Source organism: Aptenodytes forsteri, unplaced genomic scaffold (assembly GCF_000699145.1).
Source record: "Aptenodytes forsteri isolate BGI_AS27 unplaced genomic scaffold, ASM69914v1 Scaffold83, whole genome shotgun sequence".
In the NCBI taxonomy this organism is placed as follows: Eukaryota; Metazoa; Chordata; class Aves; order Sphenisciformes; family Spheniscidae; genus Aptenodytes; species Aptenodytes forsteri.
This window is the reverse complement of record NW_008795371.1, coordinates 278,476-305,571: the sequence shown is the minus strand read 5'-3', so window position 1 is coordinate 305,571 and position 27,096 is coordinate 278,476. Positions and strand designations below refer to the sequence as shown.

At 38.0% G+C, this 27,096-nt stretch overlaps 1 protein-coding gene across 1 annotated transcript in view; it reads right to left on the bottom strand.

The window, feature by feature from the left end:
* TRPM1 (transient receptor potential cation channel subfamily M member 1) overlaps positions 1–27,096 on the bottom strand; it is a 95,061-nt gene that overhangs the window by 29,491 nt on the left and 38,474 nt on the right. Inside the window, exons 4-12 of the mRNA XM_019472357.1 lie at positions 16,750–16,829; positions 15,731–15,926; positions 14,312–14,525; positions 12,164–12,288; positions 11,292–11,463; positions 8,657–8,831; positions 6,357–6,480; positions 1,691–1,763; positions 730–830 (exon numbers count right to left, since the gene is read on the bottom strand). Of these exons, the coding sequence (XP_019327902.1) occupies positions 730–830; positions 1,691–1,763; positions 6,357–6,480; positions 8,657–8,831; positions 11,292–11,463; positions 12,164–12,288; positions 14,312–14,525; positions 15,731–15,926; positions 16,750–16,829 (1,260 nt within the window). The remainder of the gene's footprint in view (positions 1–729; positions 831–1,690; positions 1,764–6,356; positions 6,481–8,656; positions 8,832–11,291; positions 11,464–12,163; positions 12,289–14,311; positions 14,526–15,730; positions 15,927–16,749; positions 16,830–27,096) is intronic.

Below are 27,096 nucleotides of genomic sequence, written 5' to 3'. Positions count from 1 at the left end.
TGTTTTCTGCAGTGGTTTCTTCTGGTCATCAGGATTTTGCTCCATTAATCCAAACAGAGATTTTTCACAGCTGTTAATGAAGTGAGCAACACAATTCCTTCTAAGCAGCTCCGTGAATTTCCTTGCGATGTACTTTAATAGGTAGCTGGGAACCTTGCCAAGTGCTAGCGCATGTCAGTGGCACAGACAGTCAGAAGTCTAGGCAATGCTAGTGCATCACACAAGTTCACTGGGGGTGATCAGGACTGCTATTGTCCAGCTATATGTAAGGACACAGATTGTTTCCAGTTGCCAAGTGCTAGCGCATGTCAGTGGCACAGACAGTCAGAAGTCTAGGCAATGCTAGTGCATCACACAAGTTCACTGGGGGTGATCAGGACTGCTATTGTCCAGCTATATGTCAGATTGTTTCCAGTAAATGCTTTTCTTTTTTCTTTTTTTTTTTGCTTTCAAATCCCACAAGGAATCTTAAATGAGGTTATTTTTCTGCTTGTCATGAAATTGCTTTTCTTTCTTTCACAGAGTTTAAATTATTGCTAAATATTTGCAAATGGCAGTATAAGGAAATTTCAAAATAGGTCATTCTTAATTAATGAGATATCCTGCATCAGTTCGGCATAAACCAGAATTCAATACTGTTTCTCCTGCCAACAAAATCCAAGGGGTGAACATTCTACCACTTATTTTAAATTATTAAAAAACAATATGACTAGGAAAACTTTGTCTTACTGGCCAGTGGTGTCCGAAGACAAAGATTTGGCTGCGTGCAATGTCTACACGATTCCAGGCCAAAGCCAAGCTGAGCTGGTCTGGAGCAGATGCATTGGTACCTGAAGAGAAACACACAGATGTTTAGTATTTCGTACATGATGAAACAAGATTGGACAACCTTCTGTAATTCACTTCTCCAAGAACTAGAAAACAGCAAGCCTCACTCCATATCATACTATCATTAGAATAATTCTACCACAAAGTAGTGGATTCATCAAATCGATTTATAGCATCTTCCATTTAATCCCATAATCCTAATTTCAAAAGGATTAACCAGATTCTCTCCCTTTTTTCCTTAAAGCTCCCACATTGACTTTATATTCTGATGCTAAAGATAGACATTTAACTGTTCTAAAAGACTCCTCCTCTCAGCTCCTCTGGCTGATGCTGTAGATATGAGTATAGCAATTCCTCCCTTTATTTCTTAGCTTTGGGAACTCCAGTGATCCCATATTGAGCTCGTGTCAACTACTATATACCTGCAGACAGAAAACAGTTGTTTCAGCGAACATAACAAACTCCAAATAAATATGGAACTGATCCTGAATTTTGCCCTAAGGCTTAAAGAGCACAATCTGAGATCTGGAAAAATCCAGATAGTCTTTTAATCATCCCACCTTTTTCCTAACTTTATTAATATATGCTAGAACTGCAATAAAATGTGTTGAAATATCAGTAGTATAGTTGTTGCAGCATTCACATCCCAGGCTTTCAGGTGAGGAAAGCCACACAAAACTTTCAATCTGGATTTTATGCTTCAAGCTAATCTGAACCTTCAGCCAAGCATGTTTGGGTTACTTGTTAGAGTCCAAGCAAATAAATCGGAGACTTAAACGTCAAGAGTGAACCTCAAACAATGTATAGGACTGTCTTCTTGGGATCAATTTCTGCATTCTTCCTAATTGCTTGCAAAACCCACCTTTGAGGAGAGCAGTTAAGATAGACATCTCAATGTCCTGTTGCCCTTCAGACCCCATGCGGAACACGGTAATCTAAAGGATAGCATAAAACCAAACACGCAAAATTACAACACATGAAAGAGAGAGACTAAACATGTAGATAGAAAAAAGAGCAGAATGGTGAAGCTTTATTACTTTCTAAGACTTGAGATTTTTCAAAAAGTACAGTTCTACTAAATTTTTCTTTTTGCAATTTACTTTTCACAAAAGCATTTAATTGAATTCTTTCAATAAAGTTATCCTAAAACATCCCAGCATTGGTAAACGTGACAAACTTGATTAAATTCTTCACCAAACCCGTGAATTTTGAAAAGTGGTTGACAAAACTGCCATGCCAAACTGATTGTTTTCTAACAGTTCTATTACTTTCCCGTAGTAATGGAAATGCCAGCTTGGAAATGGAAATGCTAGTTACCTGAGATAACTATCATAGCATTAATTTTATTGACTACAACACTCAAATATTTTTTAGTTGCAGGATATGCTACATATTGACAACCAAAAAAGCAGAACCAACTACTAAAGAAAAGCAATTATTTCTAGTCACATTTGCTTAGTTGAGTCCACTACAATTCACCAATTTTAAAAATAGTAATTTGTATAAAGCTTAGCCATTGAACTACATATTAAAAGATTAATAATTCAAAAGCAGAATAACCTCATATTCTGCTATTCATATATTCATATTCTATGTTAATTAAGTTAATACTGAATGCAGACAAAAAAACCCAAATTCTTCATTTTCCAAAAGCAACTCTCCACAGCAGATGCTAGCATTAAGCACTGGGAATAGCAATTTTCTCAACAGCTAGAATAGATTTTGCATGAACGCAAAGACACATGACATTAGAAGAGAGAAGAACTAAAGGAAAAATTTTATTAATTAACAAGAAAGCAGAAGAAGTTATCAACAAATGCAAACCATAAGCCTGCTTAGGCTGCACAGTCAGTGTCTGAATTTTGCTGAGTAAATCAGGCCTGCTCTGATGCACATTTTAAATTCGAAGCAGTTTGACTAAGGCAGCTGTGGGCCCTCTTTTCTCAATCAATTCTTCTAGGACGGCTGACTCTCTTACAGTCAACTTATCATAGTTATGCTTATTACCAACTTGACTTCTGATGAAGCTGTATGTATGGAACTAATCTTGGCACCATACAAATGTAAATATATCAACAGTACATTTATATTACCCAGACAATCTAAAGACTTCACATGTGGAGCCCTTAAGTAAGGTTTTATATAATCAACGGAGCATGCTAGTAATACTTCTGAATGCGTAAGAAAAAAGCACGGATGGGTGTCTATTTGATTGCAGTACAGAGCTGCATTACTAGAAAATACAGCATTTGTCATATTCTGTTCCAAGTGGCATTTGCAGCTGGATTAATCCTTAGAGCATTCAGTTTTGGCAAAGGTATTTAAATATATGTTGCTAAAAATCATTCAAAATTGCATAATCTGGCTTTTATGAACCCAAGAACTAAGCAGTATCAAAATTTGATCAAAAATCAAGGAACAGATATAAAACTAAAATGGACCTTCTCTTCTTGCAGAAATCCCTCCCACACTAAAGGGAATTCAGCATCAAATGTAATGAACCTTGGAGAGAAAAGCATTGGAGAGAATGGAGAAAGAAGGGAAACACAATCAGAAGAGACTTCTATGATACTATTTAGGAGGCAGGAAACTACTTGTTGGCATTTAAGTATTTAGTTGTCATCTTGAAATGTATAGATATGTAAGCAAGCACTTCCTTGGCAGCTGAGATCAATGTTATAAAGAAAAGTCAGAGGCATGAGCCAATGCCCAGCATAATCTCTGGAAAAAGGCCAGCTTTTTGGAGAGTGTGGAGAATATGAAACTGGTAGAAAGTCTGCAAACAACCTGGCGATTGCTTGACACAGATTCCCATCCTAATCCTATGTCATTTCAATTGTCATAGGACACCTTCCTGAAAGGCGTTGAGAATGGCTTGGTAGATTAATCCTCAGAGTCACTGATCATGTTTTTTCATGTGTTCCTTGACTCAGCCAAAATCCCCTAACTTCACTGAATATTTTGTACAAGCTTTTACCTGTGAGAGGCTAGGCTCCTATGGGCATGTCTATGGCAGAGAATATACAACAGTACAGTTGGCATTATACTTTAAGAAATAATTTTACCTAATGTTTGAAAAATTTCAAAACCAATTTTAGTGTCCATCTTTCCAAAGCAGGAGAAAGAAAAAATAGGAAACATCATTAAACTTCTTCATAACGTAAATTTCCTTTATGTTCCAAATTCTTTGCTAGCCACCTTTCTACTGATGTGAGACTTAAAAGAGTGTTGAAAAGTAGAACAGGACATCTCAGAGAATCAGAGTTTATTCAGTGGATATGATGAACTCGATTTCTGGAGGTTTTTTGTGCTCCTCTTTGTTCCTTGACTGGAACATCAGGGATAATTCTAATCTGATAAAAGTGATCTCCTCATTTCCCGTGTTTACTTTAATTGCTCAAGAGTAATTTAAAAATAATGCCTTGATTGGTACTTTGATCATTGGGAGCAGCTTGTATAAAAAGAGGATTAGCACAAAGCTTGATGTACAGATTTGAGGAAGTTTCTTTGCATTACAATTACTACCACTGTGCTGAGTTCAGCTCTGTATCCTATTACTCTAAATGGGGATCAAGTGGTATATTTCTTGCATTAGCCCTTCACTCACTAATAATATCAAGTCAATATGAAACCACACAACAGAAAAAGATGGAAACAGAAGCATGCCTGTGCATGGTAGTGACAGCTCTAGCAAAAAATGATGGGACTGTTCATGTTCTGTGATCTCTGTGTGTAAATCAGGTCAAATTTTTGACAATTTGATTCAGATCTTACTTGCACAAAAGCTATCACTTAAGAATCAACGGCACTTACACAAGTAACATACAGGGGCTGCTCCCCTTTTTCACAACAATGCACCTGACCTCCTGCTCAAACTAAATCACTGCACCAATTCTGAAGTAAATATGTCAGGATTTAGGCTTAGATAATGAACAATTACATTGTATTCATTTTCTTTGCTCCAAATCTGAGACTGGAAATGCAAACACCAGCAGCTACTACATGCAGTATTGCCATGGCAAGTAACAAGCAAATACTCTGGGGAAAAGACTTTTTTTCCCCCTTCCGTCGTACTTCTCTGGGTACCAGAGCAGGATTTATTATTTCTCATCGAACAACTAAATAATTACTTCTAGAAATCAAAAGAACACCCCCTACTGAAAAGAGTAAGAACTGTAAGGAATGCTACATTCAGTTTATCGTTTATTTAAAATTTTAAGAAAAAAGTTTCACATCATCTATTGGAGACAGTATTAAACTTGGGAAGACCAGAGTTTAGAGTTTGTCTCCAAGCTGACCAAAGACAGAAAGTGTGGGCTTTGTGGAAGGAAAACACAGTTTTAAGGGAGCACGAAACACCATTTTTCTAAGAACTTAGAAAAAATTCCCTCCTTTCTCAGCCTCATGAGAAAAGTTTCATCTGTCATTCAAATAGTTTCTTTATAGCTGCTCCTGTTATAGGTGTCACTTCCTTAGTGATACAATTAGGCATCCTGAAGAATGAAACAGCCCCCCATTTCATGCTTAAATTCAATAGCAATTTGGTTATCTGATTGCCTACACACAGTCTGAGGAGGCTGCAGTAGTTCTCTCTTGCTTCTATCTAATAGAAATATTCAACTTTAGCAAAAAAGATAAAAATATCAGCCATACCAGTTCCAGCTGTAATTTTAAAAAGCCACAAAAAAAATCCATCAGACTGTTCATCTGCTATTAAAACAGCTGCTTAGGATTTGTATGAAAGAATGAAATGGAATTATACCACGACTCAAGGGAGAGGTCATATTTACAAAAATTCACTAACACAATTAGTCAAAGGAAAACACTCAAAAATTCATTTTGCCTGCAAAGGCACAGCGAATACAATTTCAAGACACTGTTCACAGATGACAGATGTGAATGTTAAAGATTTTCTTTTCCTGAGCACACTTTGCTCTGCAGCTGGGATATGGCAGACAGGCAGGAACCTGGCTGAGTGTTACAGTACATAGAAAAGGCCTGCAACAAGCCAGGATCAAGCAAGGCTGGAATCTTCAAGAACACTTAATGTTTCAATTTCTTTTGAAAGACCTGAATAGCCCATTTTACTGGAATGAAAGGCTGTTAAAAAGTAACTATATCAGAAGACCAAAACTGTGCTGACGCACTCTGAATGCTTATTGCTCCTAGGAACCCTTTCTTCAATTATCTTTCCTCTACTTTCTGCAGTTGATCCTGGTTTTAGTGCATTTATCTCAGTGTCTTAGTCTGCCTTGCCGAAGTCTGGGAAAAAAGACTCCTATCAACTTACACAGGAGAAGAATCTGAAATTGGTTTTAGAGGCTTTCCGGAAGACAAAATCCCTTTCTTGGCCTATGCTTATGAATGAATGATTGTGTACAATTATGGAGCTATATGGAAAGGAAAAAAAGAAAAGAAGAAGAAAAAAAAAAAGGTTAAACTGTAACCCTGGGAGAATGGCACCTGAAAGTACTCTACAAAGTTTGGTCACAGAAATTATCTTTGTGAACTACTTTTAGGACACTTACAAGTTCTTTTTTTTTCATGCACTCCATAAGAATGATGAACAGCTGATGAGCTTGATTTCTGTTGTAGTTAAAGGTTTTCTGGATGGTAACTAGAAGCTGGTCCCTAAGGGATTCGCTTATTATCCTAAATGAAAAATGAGACATAAAAGAAGATATTGCCAGCATTAATATATATCAGAAGGCCTGCTGTTTGAGAAACAATTTTTCATCCACTAGCGCATTGACTTCATTTTGAAAATAAATGAACACACGCAGCATCTTTGCATTCAGTACAGGTAAGGAGTCAGAACAGTTAACAGTAATCAGGAAATTCATACCCAGACTGGCTCTTATGCATCTCAGTACTTCAGCATTGATTTAAAAACCGGCAGGGAACTTGAACTATCCTTTCACCCTGGAATATAATGAAGGTAGCTCTTACTCCTGTTATACATTATAGATATACGTTTGTTAAGAAGTTCAGTCTTCAGGATTTCAGCAGTACACCTGACAGGACCCCTTCCTTTCCCGCTAAATGTTGCAAGGCCCTTTGCATATAGCTAAAAAACCAAAAATAGTTCACACTGCTGATATGTCACCTTGGTTATTTTGGTTATCCTCTTAAACAGGATTTAAATTGCTAGCATATCTGAAACCTCATAATACCCAACTGAGAAACAAACAAACCAAAAGACGATTAAAGAAATTAGATTGAAAACATTCTAGAAAGGTCAGAAATGTTTGATCTCTCAAAGCAATCTGAAACAGAGCCCTTCAATCTTCATCCATTTCCTAACAAAACACATGTATTTTCAGATGATGGCAAACGTTACCAGCAGGCATTCAAAGCAGTGAAACAGCTGAGCCTGCGAAGTGCAGTAAAATTCAAAGTTCATTGTGAGAAAATGATTCTTTTAGACAGCAGGGCTGACAAAAAATTCTCATTACAGACCTGCCTTACCAGATGAACACATTTATCTCATCAGAATTATTGGAGAGGAAAATTGGACACTGCATCATATGCACTGGGAGAGAAAGTCATGCAGTGAGCAGATCTCAGACAGACTGATTCTGATAAGCTCTTTCAACTACCTATGAGCTGATAGGAAGGATGAATGAGAAAGAAAAAAAAAAAAGAAAGTAAGTTTGATCTAAGTTAAGGAGGCTTGGTTGACAGAAAGAAAGAAAGTTGCTGAATCATAAATACTGTTGGTAGGATTAAATATGTACTATGTGTAAACATCAGAAAAATCCAGCATCAGAGCTGCTCTCCCAATTCAGCAAATAACATCTGTACTGCTTGACAATACTAGTTGTCTGCTTACTATTTAATCCAAGCTAAGCTCCAACTTCAGTCAAGGAAATAGGCTATTTCTTCAGTGCGAGACAGGTGTGCCATACCCTAACCAAGACAATATACTAGGTTTTTGCCTGAATCTGGCTACTAAAGATAAAATCCTGATATTAACAATGACAATGGGGAATGTATGCTAGTTGACAGGGAGAAGCAATATTTTAAATTAAAAATGCAATACTCTGCTTCCACTTGGAGTATGTGTCAGGACAGATCTTTTACTCTGCAGAGCAGATGAACTTTATGCTGCTAGTATAGGCTTTGTATCTTCTTCAAACTAACCGCACTTTCTATCAACCAAAGGGGCAGACAACCAACCATAAAAGTAACAGATTCCAGAAAACTTTGGATTAGGAGTGACTTTTACAGATTCATTTGGGCAATGGACAGGAGGGCTGTGGAGAAGAATGCTTGAGACAACATCCTCCACTCTGTTCATGACATCAGGCAGCACTGCCCTGAAGAACCATCATAGATGCAAAAAATAGCAAGAGAATGGAAGGGAGCCCAGTATTTTTTCAGCTGCTCTGGCACTCTTGGAGAATGAAGCTCATTCACACAACACATTAGAATCAAGCAGTACAAATTTTGCAAATACATGCACTAATTAACCTCAGCCCTTGCCTGAGAAAAAGGAACCACTTGTTCCTTGTTTCTAACACGCCCAACCCAGCACCAAGGATAGTGCAGCAAACTTTGTCGGAGCTTGTATGACAGTGCGCTGCACTGAGAGCAAGCTTATTTCAACGGACCATCAAATACAATCCAAGTGGTAACAATTTCTACTCATTAATGCCAGGGCTAAGATCAAACAGACAACAAAAGTTGACCGACAGCAGAATGCCTCTGTTAGTAGCATTTTGTCCCCGAGCTGTTTTTTTATGAAGCTTTAATGAAAGCAAGGCATATAGTCCTACATTGTCCTCCCAAGCAAGACACAGCTTTGGTGAAGATCTCAAAATCTTACCCTCCTTCTTCTGAATACTTGTGTGCAAATGACAGAATATCTGATGCTCGTCCACTACCATCACATATCACGACAGGGAGAGGGGGTTCTTCTCGTAGACACTCTAAGACAATGGAGATCACGTTAGGACCCCCTTCCACTATGAGCCCAACTACAGGAACACCTTGTCCCAGCCCTACAAAAACCAGAACAACAGAAACAAAAAAAGAAGTGTCACTGAAACTTAGTTTAAGAGGTTGAGATAGTATGAGTGGATGTGATTTCTGTGTTACAGCATCACTTCAAACCAAAGCAGTTAGGAAAAATGATGGCCATTTCATGGCCAACACCAGGAAAAATGTCCATATGCCTCTTCATAGCCCCAAAAGGAAGAGAGTAAGATGTCTCTCTGCCCTTGGTTTTGCATCAGCTCCATACTGATAATTTATTCACTCAGTGTTGGTGAACTGTTTGTAATCTCTTTCGACAGACACCATGTACAGATAAAACAGCTAACATGATTCTCCTATTACTTCATTAGCTTCACCGTTACTTGGATGGCTCCCAGGTACTTTGTCTTTGATGCTTTAACTCTTCATTGGTTACCTACAGGAAGTCTTCAGTAAGGTGACATATACCTATGCTTTCTCCTAAGATAAAAACCCATGAAATCAGTGTCTTTATCATGAAGCTGAAATGGCTGGCCGATGGAAGAGACGACAGCTGAGCATCCCTTTGCTGTCCCTGCCTCACTGTGATCTCCAGGCATAGGATGACAAAGGGAAGCCCACAGGTCACATGGTCTCAGGAGCCTTGTTCACAAGATACTTGGGGAAATGAAGGACAAAACATTACCTGAAGGCTGACTAATCCCACTATTATAAGCATTTAAATTCAGTTCTTAATCTGTAAAATGACCAGCGCTTTATAAAGAAGATGCACTTTTTTGTACGGCTGAGAATGCGTGAAAGAGTTCGTATTTTCAACCTTCATTCCTCTCTGAAGAACAGGAACACTGTGCACAATAACAGCAGAAGCTTCCTGACATCCTCCTGTCAGTATACCCCAGCTCTGATAAGGAGGAGTCACAGAGCATGGGCTGGCCTGTGTGTCCATGAAATCCTTAGTGATTCCTGCTGAGATTTCCAGAAGAGGTGCCTGTGCTTGAAGCGATTAAAAAGAAACAAAATAACTCCCTGTATGTTGTTACTAGTAGGTGTACTGCAGCCCTTCACAGAACTCTTAATTCCTATGTGTATTCCCAACTTTGCCCTTCTCACGACAAAAATCACCAAACCCTACTTAAATCAGAACCAATATCCCCAGCCCCAGTGGTATTAAAAGAAATGATACAGAACATCTTGCCTCTGGGCCCTGACCTCCTTATCTTCCAAGCCAGTGCTCCCTTTTACAATGTTACAGCTCTCCCAGCACTTCTGCAGAAGACAAAGATGAAAAAAGCATAGCTAACGTTAACTATTTCTAACGTCTGTGGGCAACAGTGCATGACACTGTCTCCCCACCCAAAGGCAAGGGGCATCATTTTGGTGAGTTCAGTTTCTTAAGCTTACTGTAGGCAAAAAGCAGTACTTAAAGACTTTCCAGAATGTTCAGGTATCTTGTGGCTGATCTATAACTGCACCTTTAGGCTTTACCGTGCACTCTACTTCATTTTTCTGCTCTACCCACAAGAGCGTTTAAGCCCTATTAGAAACTTTTCTAGAGTTCAATGCAATTGTCATTCTGAATGTTTGTTTTTTTCTTATTTATACAGGCCTACACAGGTTACAATGGCATCTGTAAGAAGTCAGAAAGGCAACTGGTAGAACTGATGTCTATTCTCCAGTAGATCTTAATTGAAGTGTGGATTCAAAATCTATTAACTTTCTTTGGATCATTTTTAATTAGGTGGTTGTTGTGTTTGTGGGTTTTTTAAGTTGCTGGAAAACCACAGCTACTAAAATTTTTTATTTATTTAATCTTTAAAAAAATTATTTTTTTTCTACAAAAATGTTAATAAAAAAATGTCTTTTAAAAGAATTTTTTTCTAAGTATGAGTGTGATATTTCAAATGAAAAAATGCATATAAAAGAGAAAATAAAATGTTACTATGAACATTTGGAATCAGAAACCACTGCTGCACAGGAGAGTTTATCTGGAAGAAGAAAGAATTTTGAGTGTGATATTTCAAATGAAACAAATGCATATAAAAGAGAAAATAAAATGTTACTATGAACATTTGGAATCAGAAACCACCGAGCTGCACAGGATTCCTGTAAACAGGAACTATACAAAATCACCCCATTCTGTGTATTTACTGGTGCTTATGAATTCTAGCTAGAAGTGCACAAATTCTTTACATTTCCCTTTCCTTAAATTCTTACTGATTTGAAGCTTCTCCTCGCTATTATTTGTCAACTTTTCTTCCTCCTTTTATGCAATCCTTACTTTTCTGAGTTTTCTGTGCTGTTAGATGTGGGGTCTTTCACCACTTATCAGACAGTGTATGTTCTAGTTTAGTCACACAGACCTGATCAAATTCCTGCTAGAAAGAGCTGGAAGAAGCATTTACTTTCAATACCTTGAAGTATTTCAAGCCCTTCTTCCCTCCCTTCCTTTAAGATGTTATGTTTACAGTTTGCCCCACTGTACTTACGTGTGTTAATTTTCTGGAGGGAAATGTGTTTTTCCAACTGACGTCGTAACTTTACTTCAGCTCCATATTTACCTAGCGTACCATTGTCTGCCAGAATGAAGTGGGTATGGGAACTGTTGAGCACAGAGAGCTTACTTAGAGGGTTTGACATTGTTTGGTAAACCCGTGTTACCTGTGTGTCAAAAGGATAGATGCACCTAGATTAGAACTAAGAACTAAATGTGAAAATCCCCCATGCCGCCCAACAGAAGCACATGCCTTATGAGGAAACACATCAACCAGACCTTTATAACCAAAAATAGAGGAGAATTAGAAATGGAGCTTGCTTTTACATTCAAAACTTGAACTCTTCACAGCAGTGTTTTCTTTGGAGGATGAGAGTCACATCTGTGCACTCTCCTGCGTGTTCCCCTAAGCTCATTAATGTACTCTCCTTGATCACACACTGTTACATAATCCTCTTACTGCATTAGAAAATACATTCTCATTTGGAGTTACTAGTAATTAATATGCCACTGCAGAGTACCCATCTACAATAAATGCCGGTCTCATACACATAAAGGCCCTTACATGATTTATAGAAGTCTCAGCATGCCACACTGAAGTTAGGAGCTAAAACTCTTGTCACCACAGAGAGGTCTCTAATACTGAAAGCAATGGAAACCTCACTAGCTCCATATTTACTTTGAGGTCATATATGACAACCTGACAAATCCATTTAAACAACAACTTTTCTTCAACAAATCATTCAATTTCAGCTGTTAGGCATGCTTTAGAAACAGTGAAAATATTAATACTCCAAAAAGATGAACAGTGTGTTTTGTTACACAACCGACATTGCTAATTACACAGGAGTTTCCTTAAAGACTTACATCTTTTCCTATCAGATCTTCCTTGTTTTCTACAATGCCCCACGGTGCAATTCCTACGGCACATATTCGTCCTCTGGATTTGGAAGAATGATCTTTCAAGGCATCTCCCACATGACGAATGACACCTATAGGTGCAATTAATTTAATTGATTCTTGGCACTTTTGAGAGATCACTAAACAACAGAATTTTCTTCTTGCCTCTCATGGAGCTACCTGCTTTCTGGATTGCTTTCACTACTAAACTACTAAACTAAACTACTATCTCTACTTTATAATAGAACATGCGATGCAGACAAACCCATGCTTTTATTTTGTAATAGCTGCATGTAAATCCTATTGCCTTTTTACATCCTTGTTCTGAATACAATGAAGTCTTTGAAAGACTTACCCAGTTACTTAACTTGCCAGTGTAATCTGTACCATTGTCTGGAACTATATTATTCATTGTACACAATGCTAAATACATATGGAATACTATCACTGGGGTCTGAGCAAGCAAAAAACCCCGACCCTATAGTTATTTAAGAAATATTTTTTCACTTAAAAATTATTCTGAATAGCAATCATCACCTTCCCTTAAAGACATTAGACCTTTTGTAAAACGTGAGAAAGTCAAAAGAATTAATTCTTATCTTACATAGTTTTCTGAGAAATAACTTGATATAAAGATTTATTTCAGCTAAATAAAGATATTGTTATAGAAATATTATAATGAAAGTTTGCATCTGATTGTTTTTTTGAAGATTGCTCAGAATTGATATTAACATAAATGAAATGAATTAGAAACCAACTGGTCTCAAAATGTAACAATATATAGGGAATCATCAAAACAGCTATTTTTCAACATGTCTTTCAAATTTCGGACACCATATCAGACACCGTTTTTTTGACAGAATCCAGGAACAGTGCCAAAAACCTCCTGGTGGAGTTATGTGGAGTTGCTGTACAAATGATGTTTTAGATATGGTCAAAAAGGAAACACAGAGACATAAAACCGTTTCAGGTGGCCAGAAGACTGGAGGAAAATGCAAACAGGAGATTGCCATGTCTTCAAGTAGAGACATTTACAACTGACTTCAGGTTTGTGTTTCAAGACTTCTAATTTACAGTCATAGAATCACAGAATCATAGAATAGTTTGGGTTGGAAGGGACCTCTAACGGTCATCTAGTCCAACCCCCCTGCAATGAGCAGGGACATCTTCAACTAAATCAGGTTGCTCAGAGCCCCGTCCAACCTGACCTTGAACGTTTCCAGGCATGGGGCATCCACCACCTCTCTGGGCAACCTGGGCCAGTGTTTCACCACCCTCAGTGTAAAAAATTTCTTCCAGTTATTCATTTAAGAACAAATACCTTATAAAATTACAAGACAGAGCATGTGCACACATGGTGGTGGGTGATCCCATGGAGACAGTGACTCAAGGACATGGCATTTAAGGTGGATTATCAATTTATCACCAACTCTCAGAGAGATCACACAGCCTAAAGGCTAACTCAGTCCTTGCCTGCATGAACAGGGAAGTATCAAATGGAAGCAGAAAGGCTCTTTTACTTCAGGGATTAAAAGCTTCATCAAGCACTGTCTCAAAAATTGCAGCGTCCAAAATTCAAGGCGGCTGTTAAAAAACTAGAGAGAGTTCAAAGCAGAGGTGTGATAATGACTGAAGGACTGGAAAACATGCTTAGCGTGAGAGTTTTATGGAACTCAGCCTGTGCAGTTTGACAAAAGTGCTGTGTATGAAAACATGCTCAGAAAATAGACTTTTAGTAACAGAAAGATCTTTGTACAAAAAAACCAGTAAGAAGCTAAAGCTAGGCAAATTTGGAGTAGGAGATTTCTTAACTACAAGGATAATCAACCACTGAAAAAATTGTATTATAACTAGTGGTAGATTCCTTGCTACTGAAACCAAGGATGACAATTTTTTTCAGGGGAAACACTGAGTAATGCAAATCGATATTGACCCAGGAAAATCTTATGGTCTGGGCTGGGTAGGAGATTAACACAAATGATTACAGTGCTCCTTTTTTTGGTCTAGTGGCTAATGACTCATTCATGTAGACTTAAATCTTCTGCCTGTGGGAAAGATTAGTGGATGAACATCACTGAATTCTTAAGTAAACTAAAAGTGCTGGTAATTGCTTACCTGTACTAACACCTCCAGTGAAAATCCAAGCTCCTGTGGTCACGGCAGCCTTTATCAGACCTTTTCCAAATACTTGCTTTAATTTAGGTTGCATTTCAAAGTTCTGGAGGCCTCCATGGACAGAGATTAAGAGTTTGGGCAGCTCCAGTTGCCAGTCTTTCACCATGAGATGCAGCAGAGAATCTGGTTTAGTGTCATATGACACACGGATATACTGCAAAGAGCAATGTGTAATTTTATTATTCCATCTGCTCTGTAAATTTTCTATCGACTGAATGGTTACATTAAGCCTTCCATCTCAAAGAAAGATTTTTACAATTTTTAAGCAACACATTATTAAATTTCTCTTCTGCTTACGATTAGAAAAAACATGTTGAAACCTCTCACTTTGCTATTGAGAATTTACCGTTCACTTCATGAATTTTAAAAGCACCACTATCCTCTCTTCACCTGCAAAACTGACTACAATCAAGTGATCCTAAGCTCTTATTACAAATCTGCGTTGTTGGAAGCCACCTATTTAAAATGACTGGAAGGTGTTTTGTATTGTTCCTAAAACCTCTGGTTTGACTGCCAAAGAGAAGCAACAACCTTCATAAGAAATAGGAGGCTTATGTTACATTTTATCCCATTCACTGTTGATGTACATATTTCTGCCTCCGAAGCCATGATTTGCATTCTTCTCAGTTTAGTTCCACCATTGTGATTTCTTTTGAAATTACTACTCTATCAACTATGAAATAAACTCGTGTTTATTTCTGCTTTAAAACCAAACAAACCACCACAAACAAAAACCACCAACCTCTCCCATACATTTTGGACAAGTTTTTGCAGTGTGGTTGTCTCGAGTGGCAGTCTCAGCGGAGAGATAAGAAAGCAAAGGGGCAAAGAAACAAATCTAGGTTTGGATTTGTTCAGAAGAGAGGCAAAACAGAAAGAGATTTTTTGCAGAAGCTTGACTTGCTGTTAATTCTACTGCTAAGAAAACTCAAGTCCATTTTCCAGCTCTGTCAGGCCTCTGTCTTTCAGGAAGGCATGATTAATTTCTGTTTTCATTAGACTTCAAACCTTAGGAAAAAAATCTGTATCCATGCTGTGTTATTTGGCCCACAAATCTAATACAAACAGATGGAATCTTGGGCATTAATACATGCAGCTGCCTCCTTAGTTGATATTGACTGACAGTAACTTCAATCAGACTGCTTCATCGAGACATTATAAGGTGCTTCCTAAGTAGGTATTATTCTTCTCTTGCCTTTTCTCACTTTCTCTTTTTGAGCATCTTGTCCACACCTTTCTGAGACAGCAGAGACCTCCTTTGATTTCAATGGATTATGCACTGAGTGAGCGGGAATCCTGACACATACCTATTAAGTTAACAAACCAGATGAATACCTTAGAGTAGCCTATGCTCCTTACCATGGCCTTATTTGAATGTCCTCCTCCCTGGAATTCAAGGTTTCCATAGGCATCAGTTGGGTGTGTTTGAGTGTGTTTACTGACAGACCATTTCTCTGGCTGAGCTTCCACTTGCTTTGTTTCTTCTCCATTTTTATTAGCTGTTATACTTGGAGAAGGTGGAATATGTTGGCTAATGAGCTGGCCACAGCAGCACCTGTAAGTTAAAATTTGAAGTGACTTTGATTATAGTATCTTCAATATTGGATGGTCATTTAAAAAAAAAAAAAAAGAAAAAAAAGAATAACTCAGAAATTAGATTTTCAACTGACCATGCCTTGCTCTACATGAATCATAGCAACACCTCTTCTAGGTCATATCTGTTGTATTTGCATACACACATATGCCAGAATTACCAGCCCACAGGTGTTTCTTAACAAGCAAAGATAAAAAATTTTGCTTCACTTCTGTTATACACTGGAAAGCTGTCCTAGGCTAAAGGACAGGGAAGGAGGAAGAATGCAGAACAGGAGCAGTGACCATCTGTTTCTTACTCAGAGGTGACAGCTAGCATGTGACATAAACTGTTATGTTATCCAAACAAGCTGGACCACAATTTAGCTAGCCCACGCAGTAGCAGTAATATTAATATTTGGACTAAAAATTCCAGTCCCGCTGTATCGTATTGTTATTAGTAGTGTCATACCAACTGTGAAGAATGGTACCACTCGCTTCACAGTGCACATTATTGCACCCTTGCTTTCAGAATTCAGTATGAACTTATGCTCTGGTTTGCAAAGCTAGGAACTAACAACTCACTGCCTCTCCTGCTGCCCAGCCTTATCATCTCTGTATGACATGTCCCATGGCTCTGTACAGACTCGAGTGCAAGTACGTCTTGCACTTTTGTTCCCCTGTCATCTCCCTTTAAGGGCAGTGAGTAAACTGGGTCTCAGTTTCACATGCCTAAATCCAAATCAAGTCCAGTTTCTTCAGTATTAACCTTTTCTGTTGGCCAAAACAAAAATTTCAAATGTTACCTGCTAACGTCTTTGTTGTTGGCAATTACATAGATGCATTCTCTTTTTGAAAAGGTCTTCTCTATCCAAGCCTTTTGACCCTTAAAAGGGAGAAGAAATAAGAAAAAACATACTGAAATATTTCTGTGTGGCAGGTATAGTAACATTTGCCTTCTATTTTCAGCTACTGTTTTCCAAAACAAGCACTGAATTCATTAAATCACTTTTAAACACCAGATACATCTACTCATGAAGCAAGTAGGTGATGTAAATTTTCCATGACTTGGATAAAATTCAAACCTCGAATGTGTGTGAAAACCTTTATGCGCAAAGATGCTGGTCTTTAAGTTACAATGTTTATCTGAAGGTCTACCAAAAAATGCAGCTGCTTCTTCCTATTTTAGAAAACAGTAAATGGACTCAAAGTAGTACAGAAAAACAGTATAAGTTGTGACATAGATTAATAGTATTTACTTCAAATAATACTTTCATATTGTTCTTTAATGTAGAAATTGCTTCCCAAAAAACTTTCCCTGCTTGATTAACGATCTTCTCAAAATCATTTTTTCCCGTTGTAAATCAAGTTCCAGTCATTCCTAAGGCATCTTACTCTTAACGAGACGTTGTCTCAGGAGGAGGTATTCCTTAAATTGAAAGAACATTTGACAGAAAAAGTACAAACTCTTCAGGCATGGTGTATCTGTGAAACAGGAGGAGGAAAACAATCTTGAAGACAAAATAAAATTGTGTTGGCCTATTATACTGTGTTTGCAAACCAGAATTAGACCAAGCTCACAGCCATTTTAAAAACAACGATGTGTAGGCAAGCTAGAACAAAATCATAGATCTGCACAATGCGGTTAGAAAGTCTGTTGCAGAAGTGTAGTCCAGTTGAGTTTGGGAACACTGAGGGAGTGAGTTCAGAAATAGCTGCAGGCCAGAGTTTCCCATAGTTTCTTACTTGCAGACCCCAGGCCTTCTCTGTCCCTGCAACCATCAACAAGGCAAAGTATCATCATGATTGCAATAATAAACCAACATTTAGTGGTGAATTTAAAAAAGTGAACTCAAAAGCAGCCTTTTAATTTTAAAGGAATGAAAAATGTTAAAAAACACTCACGATTCGATGACACCGATAACTTTGCCTTGCTGATGAAAGCTGCTTCTTCTGAGTTTGAATTAGGGAATTGTGTCTTAATTCATTTTTCGAGTAGCAAGCAAATATTGCATGTTTTGCTTTAGTTTCCTTTGTGGAAGTGAAATGAAATTTTTGCAGAGACAAAAGCTAAAAATGACACGAGAACTTTCAGGGTGCCTCTAACAAAAAAAAAAATGGGCCTTTTCTAGAGAAAGAACTAAAAACCTTGCTGACTTCCTGGCTTAAGAAAGACAACTGCAGATTTCTGTCAGATGAATGCTCTGTCAGCCTGTCTGGTAATAGCTTCGAGACTGGACTAGCCCCCTAAGTGCTGCACAGTCTACAGCATGATGAATAGAGGGTGTGGCAGTTCATCTTTTTTTCTTGTGTGAGGCAAGAGCTGTCTCTGAAGTTCCTGTGTTTGTTCACTTGTTAGTTCCTGTCTGGCTTCTTTATTTTCTCCATTATGTTTGAAATAATAGGAGACCACTTGAAGTTCCCTCATTGCAAATAATTGCAAGTAAGTTGCAAAGCCAAGCTTCTACTTCATGAAAAAGCTGTCCATAATCTGTCCATTTACGTAAATATTTGCCTCTTTCAGGTGCCTCTGAGCCAGAATGCCTTGACGGTCAGTGGTCTGGAAGATCCTGTGCTTCTGCTCTCCACTCTAATATACTTACTGATTTACCAAGGCAGAACCACCTCATTTCATTTTAAAAGGAGTTGTTCGGGAGCTCGTAACACCACAGAGCGAGGAAGAGTTAAGAACTCATTAGACAAAACTTCATGTAGCTTACAATGTTACTTGCTTCCTGAATGACAAAGCATATATTTCAGGCATTTAGCAGAAAGAGCTTGATTACGTAGCAAATTTTGAAGGAAGAGAGTATTAAATTTAATATCTAAAGGCCATGTGATTTAGTCAGCTTTCCTGTCTCGTCTCCATACATTCCTTCTTCAAAGGAACCTAAAAAGCCTTTGTTCCCAAAAATATTTAAAAGGTTCTTTTTATACACTTTCTGGCAAGGCTTTTACAAGATGACAGGTTTTAGCAATAGTATTATTAGAAATAGAACTCAGAAAATGCTTTCATTTTATCGCATCAGAGTCTAGTTATTGAGGTGCAGTTCTAGAAAAGTACAGAAGAAAACACTCAAGACAGGGAGATCCATGAGGCTCTGTGGTATGTGGAGGTGGATGATTACATCAACCAAATGCCGTTTACCTGTTCAGAATGAGATTTTGCTAAATCACAGGTATTCAAGGCTGCTCAAAGTATTCAGAGAGCCAAAAATAGTCTATTTGATTGGAATTACTCTAGTTTTTCAAAATTAATCCAAATCCACAGTGTCCAAATTCACTGCTGTTTTACAACTACGTCCAATGTTGTTACTTGTGCTTATACATACCATACTAGCTTATGACCTTTAATGTTATAAAATGAGCTTAACAGGAACCTGTTGCAGAGGTTACATAATTTACCTACTTTTAAAATTATATATTTTAATTTTTAATTAATTTAGGTTTTATTATTATTATAATATATATTTTAAACACTCACTTTTTTCCCTGAATAAAATTTTAGACTTCTGTGTGGTCTCTGATAACTCCTTGACTGAGTGACACAAATGCCCAAAACAATCCCACAGTGCAGGAAATACTCTTCAAAATATAAATGGTAACAGATGCTGCACATTTAACTGTTCTGTAGAGAATACTGGAAAAGGCAAGCTAGAAATATCAAAACAACTTGGATTTTTACACCATGTCACTGAGTACTGCTTTACCTTATTCCTTACCAAAGAACAGAGTTTTCTTTGCTATTTTGTGTGCTTCATGAAAAAACAGTTAATTAACCACTGGATTAAGTCACAGACTTAATATCTGTGTTTGGAAGGAAGCTTTTGCATCTTCGTATCGAAAATGTGCTCTACAATACAGCTGAGCTCTCAGCTGTGCAGTCGTTCTTAAAACCCCTCTCATAGGAGGTCTATTATCTACTGCTACATTGAAAAAAACCTTACATACTCACACCTAAAAACCCCGTTAGAAATCAGCCACTATAGGCACTACAGTTGGACAACACATTATGCTTTACTGGCTTATTTTTCTGTGCTAATGAGAGGAAGGCAAAAGCAGGCATTACAGACTGGGGAAATAAAACCTCAGCACATTTGGTCAGCCTTTGAAGTTTCACTGCTTTTGTCTATTTAATCTGCTTAACCAAAGCTTCATTATAATCCAGTGCAAATACTTGAGCAGAAACATTCACTGTCAGAAAAACAGGCACTTTCCCCATTTCTTTGATACAGACTCTGTACATTTCTCTCTCTGGATTGAAATTTATTTGGTTTCTTGAGGAAAAATGTAAGTACGCATACTGCCTCTTGTGTGTTTGAAAAAAAAAAAGCACTTTTTAACAGCCTTGGAATGGATGAATTGTTAAAGGACTATGACAGATCAGCTACAGTTTTCAGACCAACGGCCAGTGGGAGTATTAGGTTGATAGACAAATAGTTGCTGCCAGCAAGATTATGGCACTGAAAAACACTACACATTTTCCATTCAACCTCTAAAAAATACAAAAAAGCAAGATCCCAACTTGTTGATAGTAGTGAAGTTCAAACCTTCTTATTATTGCAAATCCTGAATGTACTAATCGGAATCTAATTTTGAAAAAAACACATTTCAGATGTTCAGTGGCATATTTGTTATTCTTCATGAAAACTGACAATGGATCTCCTAAATTATGATAAAAACAAAACAAAACAAAACCACTGCTAATTCTTGGTCTTCAGCCTAGAAATCAGTATGTTGCTGAGAAGCAGTATGAATTAATACTGGGTTTATATTATTCCACTTTATGGATTTGCTAGTTTCCCTTTAGCATTAAAAGAGGGTATCCTCCTGCAGAAAGGAATGGAAATCAGTGTTGCTGATTTGTAAATCATGTGTTAACAAAATCAAGACCCTAAACAAAGGCACCTTTCTAATATAGCCATTAATAAACACAAGAACTAGTTCTATAAAGACCAGCTGTCCTTTGACTTTCACAAACGAACTACACTATCTGCTGAGAAACATGCATATCTAGGGCTGCAGACATGCAGTAACTGAGGAGAAAATTTTCTCTCACCACCACACACAGACAATTCCAGTTTGCTGCTAAATTAACATTAAATTTTATGTATTTCACTTCATATATAACCAACCATTCAATGCACAAGTACTGGGCCTGAATTTCAGGCTGTACCAAAACAGAGCCCATAGCTCTGTTTCACTGCAGCTTCATGCAAAAGCAGCAGGTGGGCTCTGGACCAATGCACCTCTGGTGAAAATCCAGGGTGGGAATCAACACAGGAGAGCAAAGCCACTGGAAACGTCATGCTACAAACTCTTACATGCCATAGTGCCACCAGAAGCTGTGAATTTCAGTTGTCATATACCTCTGCAGGATAGCAGCAGTATTTAGTGTCTGTGAATAATCATAATTATAAAACTACCACCAAAGGAAATGAAAGAATTTGGGGAGTGAAAGGGGGGCAGGGATGAGAGTCATAGTGTTGTTGGAGCACATCCAAAGCCCAAACTCAACCAGACCGAAAGCCAACGTAGTCAGCCCTCTCAACTGCCATGATCCCCAAAGAGAGACCCTCCATGCAACAGGGACACATGTCTTTGCTGGATGGCTTGGCATGCTTGACTTGGTCACAGGATGGGAAATGGGGCTTTGGGCTTATCTTGCAACTAGAGAGCATCCACTGTAGAACAGCTCTTTGGCACCTGGAGCCCTACTAAAGAGCACACGCTCCCCAGCTGCTGCACTCCAGTGAGGCTTTGCCTGTACCAGGCACAGCTGGTCAGCAGACAAGTGGGCATGCAAACAGCAGTGCTTGGTGCATGGAGCCATGCACAGGGATCAGACGCAGCAGACAGTGCCAGGCACACAGATGCAATGGGGGAGTAGGCAGGGGACCAAATGAATCTATGATGTCATGCATAATACAGGGTTTGACAAAGCTGTTCAGGCTAAATCAAGCACAGAGTAATACAAAAATGGAGTTGGCTGGGCAGCAGAGCTCACATCTGTGGAATAATACAAATTACTTTCACCAACATCTTGTTAAGATGTGGATTGATTATTGTCATTTATGCAAACATTCAGCTTCACACCATCTTACCAACATTTCTTGGTAATCCTCCTTTAGCTTGCAGTATGCTGCAAAAGGTGGTATCACCAGGGAAGTCAAATCTCAACTGTGTTGCCCAATTACTTAATTAGAATGCTCTACAGAATTAAACTAGGATATTTATGCCAGATTTGAGCAAAGAGATGTTTGCTTTGATGAGATAGTGAGAGAAAGAAGTAATCTGGAGGTGGAACAAAATTTATACCGTAAGCATGTGCATGGTCTGCACACAAGCCCTTTCACCGTGTAAACAAGTCCACAGACTTTTGTAAATGCCATGTAGGTAATCACATTCAGTTGCTGTTACTTGAGAGAAAACAAATAAGAATTCTGCCCAATAAACAATTGGGAGAACATAGAAAAGAAATCATTATATCAGCAGAATCCCTGTTATCTGGAACTTAAAAACTGACACTAGAAAGATTTCTATTTTGTGCTGCCTTTAAATGCAACATCCCAATTACACTATCCATCATTCTTCTTCACTTTGAAAGAACAGTTTTTCCAAGTGCCCAACTAATCAACCTTTCAGGTGATTAGTTCTACCCAGAACAACTGTCCTCCCAATAACAGTGTTCTTGCTTGGAGAAAAATACTCTAAACTATGTGGTGAATGTTAATAGCCAATTTTGTAGCCACTCATGAACTGGTAAGATTTTACTGAAAAGTTGTTCATTGCTAAGAAATACAGGGCATAAAACCATAATGCTATTTTAAATTTGTGTTACGTCACTAGGGAGCCAGAGCCATGAACAATGTCCCCAACTACAGAACACAGTGACAGCCTGTGAATCTAAACTAAATTTCCAAAACCCTAGTTTGCATGAGTTATATCAAAAATAGTTATTTGTACAACTGATAATAGTTTTAGCAATTATTAGACTATGAAGTACTGAACAATATCCAATAGAAAGAGGATCTCTTATATTGTTTGCTAATCAGTATAGTATCAAGAAGGGATTTATAACAGTTGTAAGATTCTTTCAAATGAAAGACTATTTCCTCAAAACAATTCTTACTCTCATTCCACTGCATTTTTCATATGGTTCAATTTGAACTCATGCTCTTGTAGCAACCGAACCATTTGCTCTGTGGTTGAGACTAACACACAACAGGCAGGATGGCAGTGTCAGTAAGCAATGTTATTTCAAATTGAGGCCAGAAATCACTCCTGCTGATGATGTGGAAACCAGTAAGTAGTTCTACGCTGCACAGAGAGCTGTAATGAGCTTTCATGCCCTCATTATGCTTCGTGTTCCTGGCCTGCTGGTGAGGCACGCAGCAAACATCTGCTGAAACAAGAGGAATAATTTTCTCTCCACATTCATTAACCTAGGGACACAGTCTACAAAAGGAAGTAACAAGCTCTCTTTTCAAAGTTAACACAATTCTGCTGCATGTCTTAGAGATACACAGCTCTTCCCCAGAGGCTGAGAGATGTGAAAAACAGCTATAGCCTCAACACCACAGTAGACCTGGTTTGCTCTAACGTGGCTGGATATACCCAGCTCCAGCACAAAGTCCATGGAGGCACATTAGTGAAGTGTGTTGGATGAGATCAGACACCCTACTGAGAGGCAGGCACAGCTGCTTGGGCACAGCTCAGCATCAATGTAACTATACAGCTAATGCAACTAAAATAAAGCAACTAAACAATCATTTAGAGCATACCACAGGACAGCTTGGCTCAGCGCCTGCCTGCGGAGAACATACCTTGTGTAGTTTTTTAATGGAGAATTTTTTTTTTTGCGTGGAATGCAGAAAGAAACTCACTGACCAGGTTACACCCTACACCTACCACATTTTAAGGTAGGAAAAGGCATTCCTGCAACAGCTCAGCCCCATCCCTACTGTACCAAATTTCAGGGAAGAGATTTTCTAAGAAATGTTAACAATAATGTATAATCTCCATTTGTTACCTATTCCGGTTCTGTTATTAACTTGCCAAATCCCCCTCTTGCCTTTAGCTCTTCTGTTCTAGATGCTAGGGAGATGAGGAACACAAATATACAGCTGTACTCAGCCTCCTTTCTGAGATCTGTTCTGGACTTTTTTCCCAAAAAAAACCTTCAGCCTGCACACACTCCATATAGCCAGTTTTACTCCAAGATCTTAATGAGTGGCAGAGTTATAACAAACACAAACCAAGATGATAGGATGGGAAGTGTTGAACAATTTTATCTATGGGTAGTGGAGTCATCCCTGCCTATATAGCATATAGCAGAGTAGACGAGCAGGGAGAGACAGCAAGCAGCCTCTAACATGATGCTAGCCAAAGTAGCCTGGTAATTACTAGTTTCTTCTATAAGATAATTTGTTAATAATTCTTATTTGAAGATATAAGATGACTCTGGTATCTAGCTCTGACAAGGCTCAGGAATGATTTTTGTACTGTAACAATTACCTGCCCTGTCTAACATAAAGACTCTTTGCTACATATGGTTTTAAAGGAAGTCAGGACTCTTCCAGATTATATACATGTGGGATATTTCTCTTAAACTACTCTTAACTATGAGCCTTTAATACAGGCTATTCTGACCTGAAATAGAAAAATGCTATTATCATGAAAACCCATGTGACTCAACACCCTCAACAGCACATCTTCCTTTGTGAAATTCATCAATACTTAGGAAATCATAACCAACATAACAAGGTGCTTCCCTCATTACAAAACTAAGCCCATGAATAGTTCTAACTAAAACTACCCATGTGCTTAATTCTCCTGGTTATTTGTGGTTTAGAAAACTGTATCAATAGACGCTAATTATGCATGCAAACAAAGACTCACCTGCACTTAGTGATGCAGATGCAAAAAACATTGAATTGGACTAGAATATTGCCTCTATCTGAGACAGATCTGGGTCATTTGAGTCCACGTTATTAAGAATAATGACTACTAGAGTAGAAATGATCAAAAATGTGCGTTTGGAAAAGAGGTTAAAAATATAAGCAGTTCTTTGATGTAAGAGGTTACAAGTTACCGGTTCAGAGATAACTCCTGTAAAACTTCTGATAAGCCAGTTAAACATGCTGATTTTTCATACATGATGTAATAGTACAGCTTGAGACCTTGTAATAATTTTTCTTTAAGAAATAGGGCAAACCATGAATGAAAAACATTTTAAGAGAATGACTACATGTTGTGTGAGATATTACTTATCTATGAGAGTTTGTTCTAAATGTACAGGTCTAATTAGTACTACTTGAAATGCAGAGCACACTGAACATGGCTTGGAGAATTTATTATACTGACCATTTTCAAAATGTGGTGAAAGAAAGCCACTATTTAAGGCATACTGCTAGACATGTTAATAAAACACACTTTAAAATTACTACAAAGTAAAATTTCTATATTCACAATCTAATACAATGTATGCATATCTCAGAAGTCTCTAAAATCTGGAGAAGGTAAACAAATATGTATTTTGAGAAAAGGTAACATAAGTATTTACTTTTCTCTTCTGCCTTCTGTAAATATGCACTCTTTTAAAATATGTATGTAATATACTAGTTAGCCAATCTGTCCCTGAAGAAATTAACGTTAGTTTGCAGTACAGACAGTTTTCCTGAAAGCAAAATTCTCCAGGTAGAATTCTGTTCAATAGTTTGAGCTGTTGAAAATTTGCAACTTGCTGTGGCTAATTTTACACTCAGTAAAGCAATTCTTTTCCAGGCATTAGCTAATATGTAAGCTTTAACAGGATATGCCACAATCAGCTGCAATTTATACCCTGCTGCTTTCTGTCATTTTCAAAAAAGAAAGAATTTCCAGCTAATTTAACTCTTGGGCTGCATGGTTTGCACAAAATTATTCCTTATAATCATTTAGAAATCATTATTAAAGCATTGGAACTCAAGGGTTAAATTATTTCCTGGAGAAGCTAAATATGTATGTTTAAAATATTGTATTATATATATCTGAGAGCTGCCAACATTCATTGGGAACTTTCTGAAAACTTGAGTACTTCAGGACTGAAATAATTACAAAGGGCAAGGGCAATGGGAGATTTCAAATGAGTTTATAGACAAAAACAGTTTTCAGAAAATTTGGTAAATATTCTTTTCAGTCCTTATGCATCTAAAACCCTCAAAGCTGTGAGTGAAAAGAATTAATAGGCACCATAGAACCAGAAAACAGTACCTCCAGCAATGTTCCTGGACTTTTTTTTCCATGGTGTGCCACACATTGTTCTTCTCTAAAGAGAGAGAAGAATACATCTAGCTTCAACAGATCATAATACAATCCAGAAAAAAAAATACAGGAAATACTCTGCCTGTACTGATATACAGTATCATTTACAGTTGTCCAATATTATGTATAACTCATTAATGTATTTGGCTTTAAAATGTTAGCCGCAGTCTACCATTTGAATTAAAATGATAGTGGGGAACAGTTATGACAAAGGTTTCCGTTTACTGGATTTAATCCATTATCAAAAATGGGGAAGAAAAATTTTAAAGCTTGAATTAGGGGAGTTAAAGGAGACTCAAACAGGCCAGAAGCCGCGTTCATGGTTGTCTCTAGCTTGATGGGGGAATGCAAGGATATGTCTTCTTGGAGCTACTGTTACTCTGAGATGTCCCTCCTCAAGACCCCAACTGCACTACAGCAGAAGGGGTAGGAATGACAGAAGAGTGGATGGGAGCATCATTCTTTGGAGTTGTGATCTGAAGAGCTAGGCAGTAACAAGGGCCAAAACTGAGCTACCTTGGCTCAGTCGTTTGAAAGATTGGTATGTGAATACTCAGGGATCACATGTAGGTTGGATCTTAGTGAGGGAGTTCTCACAGAGACTTCTCATCTCAGAGCCCAATATGCTTTATGGCAGAAATGCATTACTTCAAATGACAACAGCAGCACTGTTGATACAAATGTGATGGGGCTGCTGATGTTTGTTATGTCTTTCATTGGGAAACCCCCTTTACTGGCAATCCTCACCAGAGCAAGGAAAACCACCATAAATTATGCCCTTTTCTGTTCTAAGACTTCCACAATACCTGACTTACCATCGGACCTTGATAAACTCAATTGGAAACAAA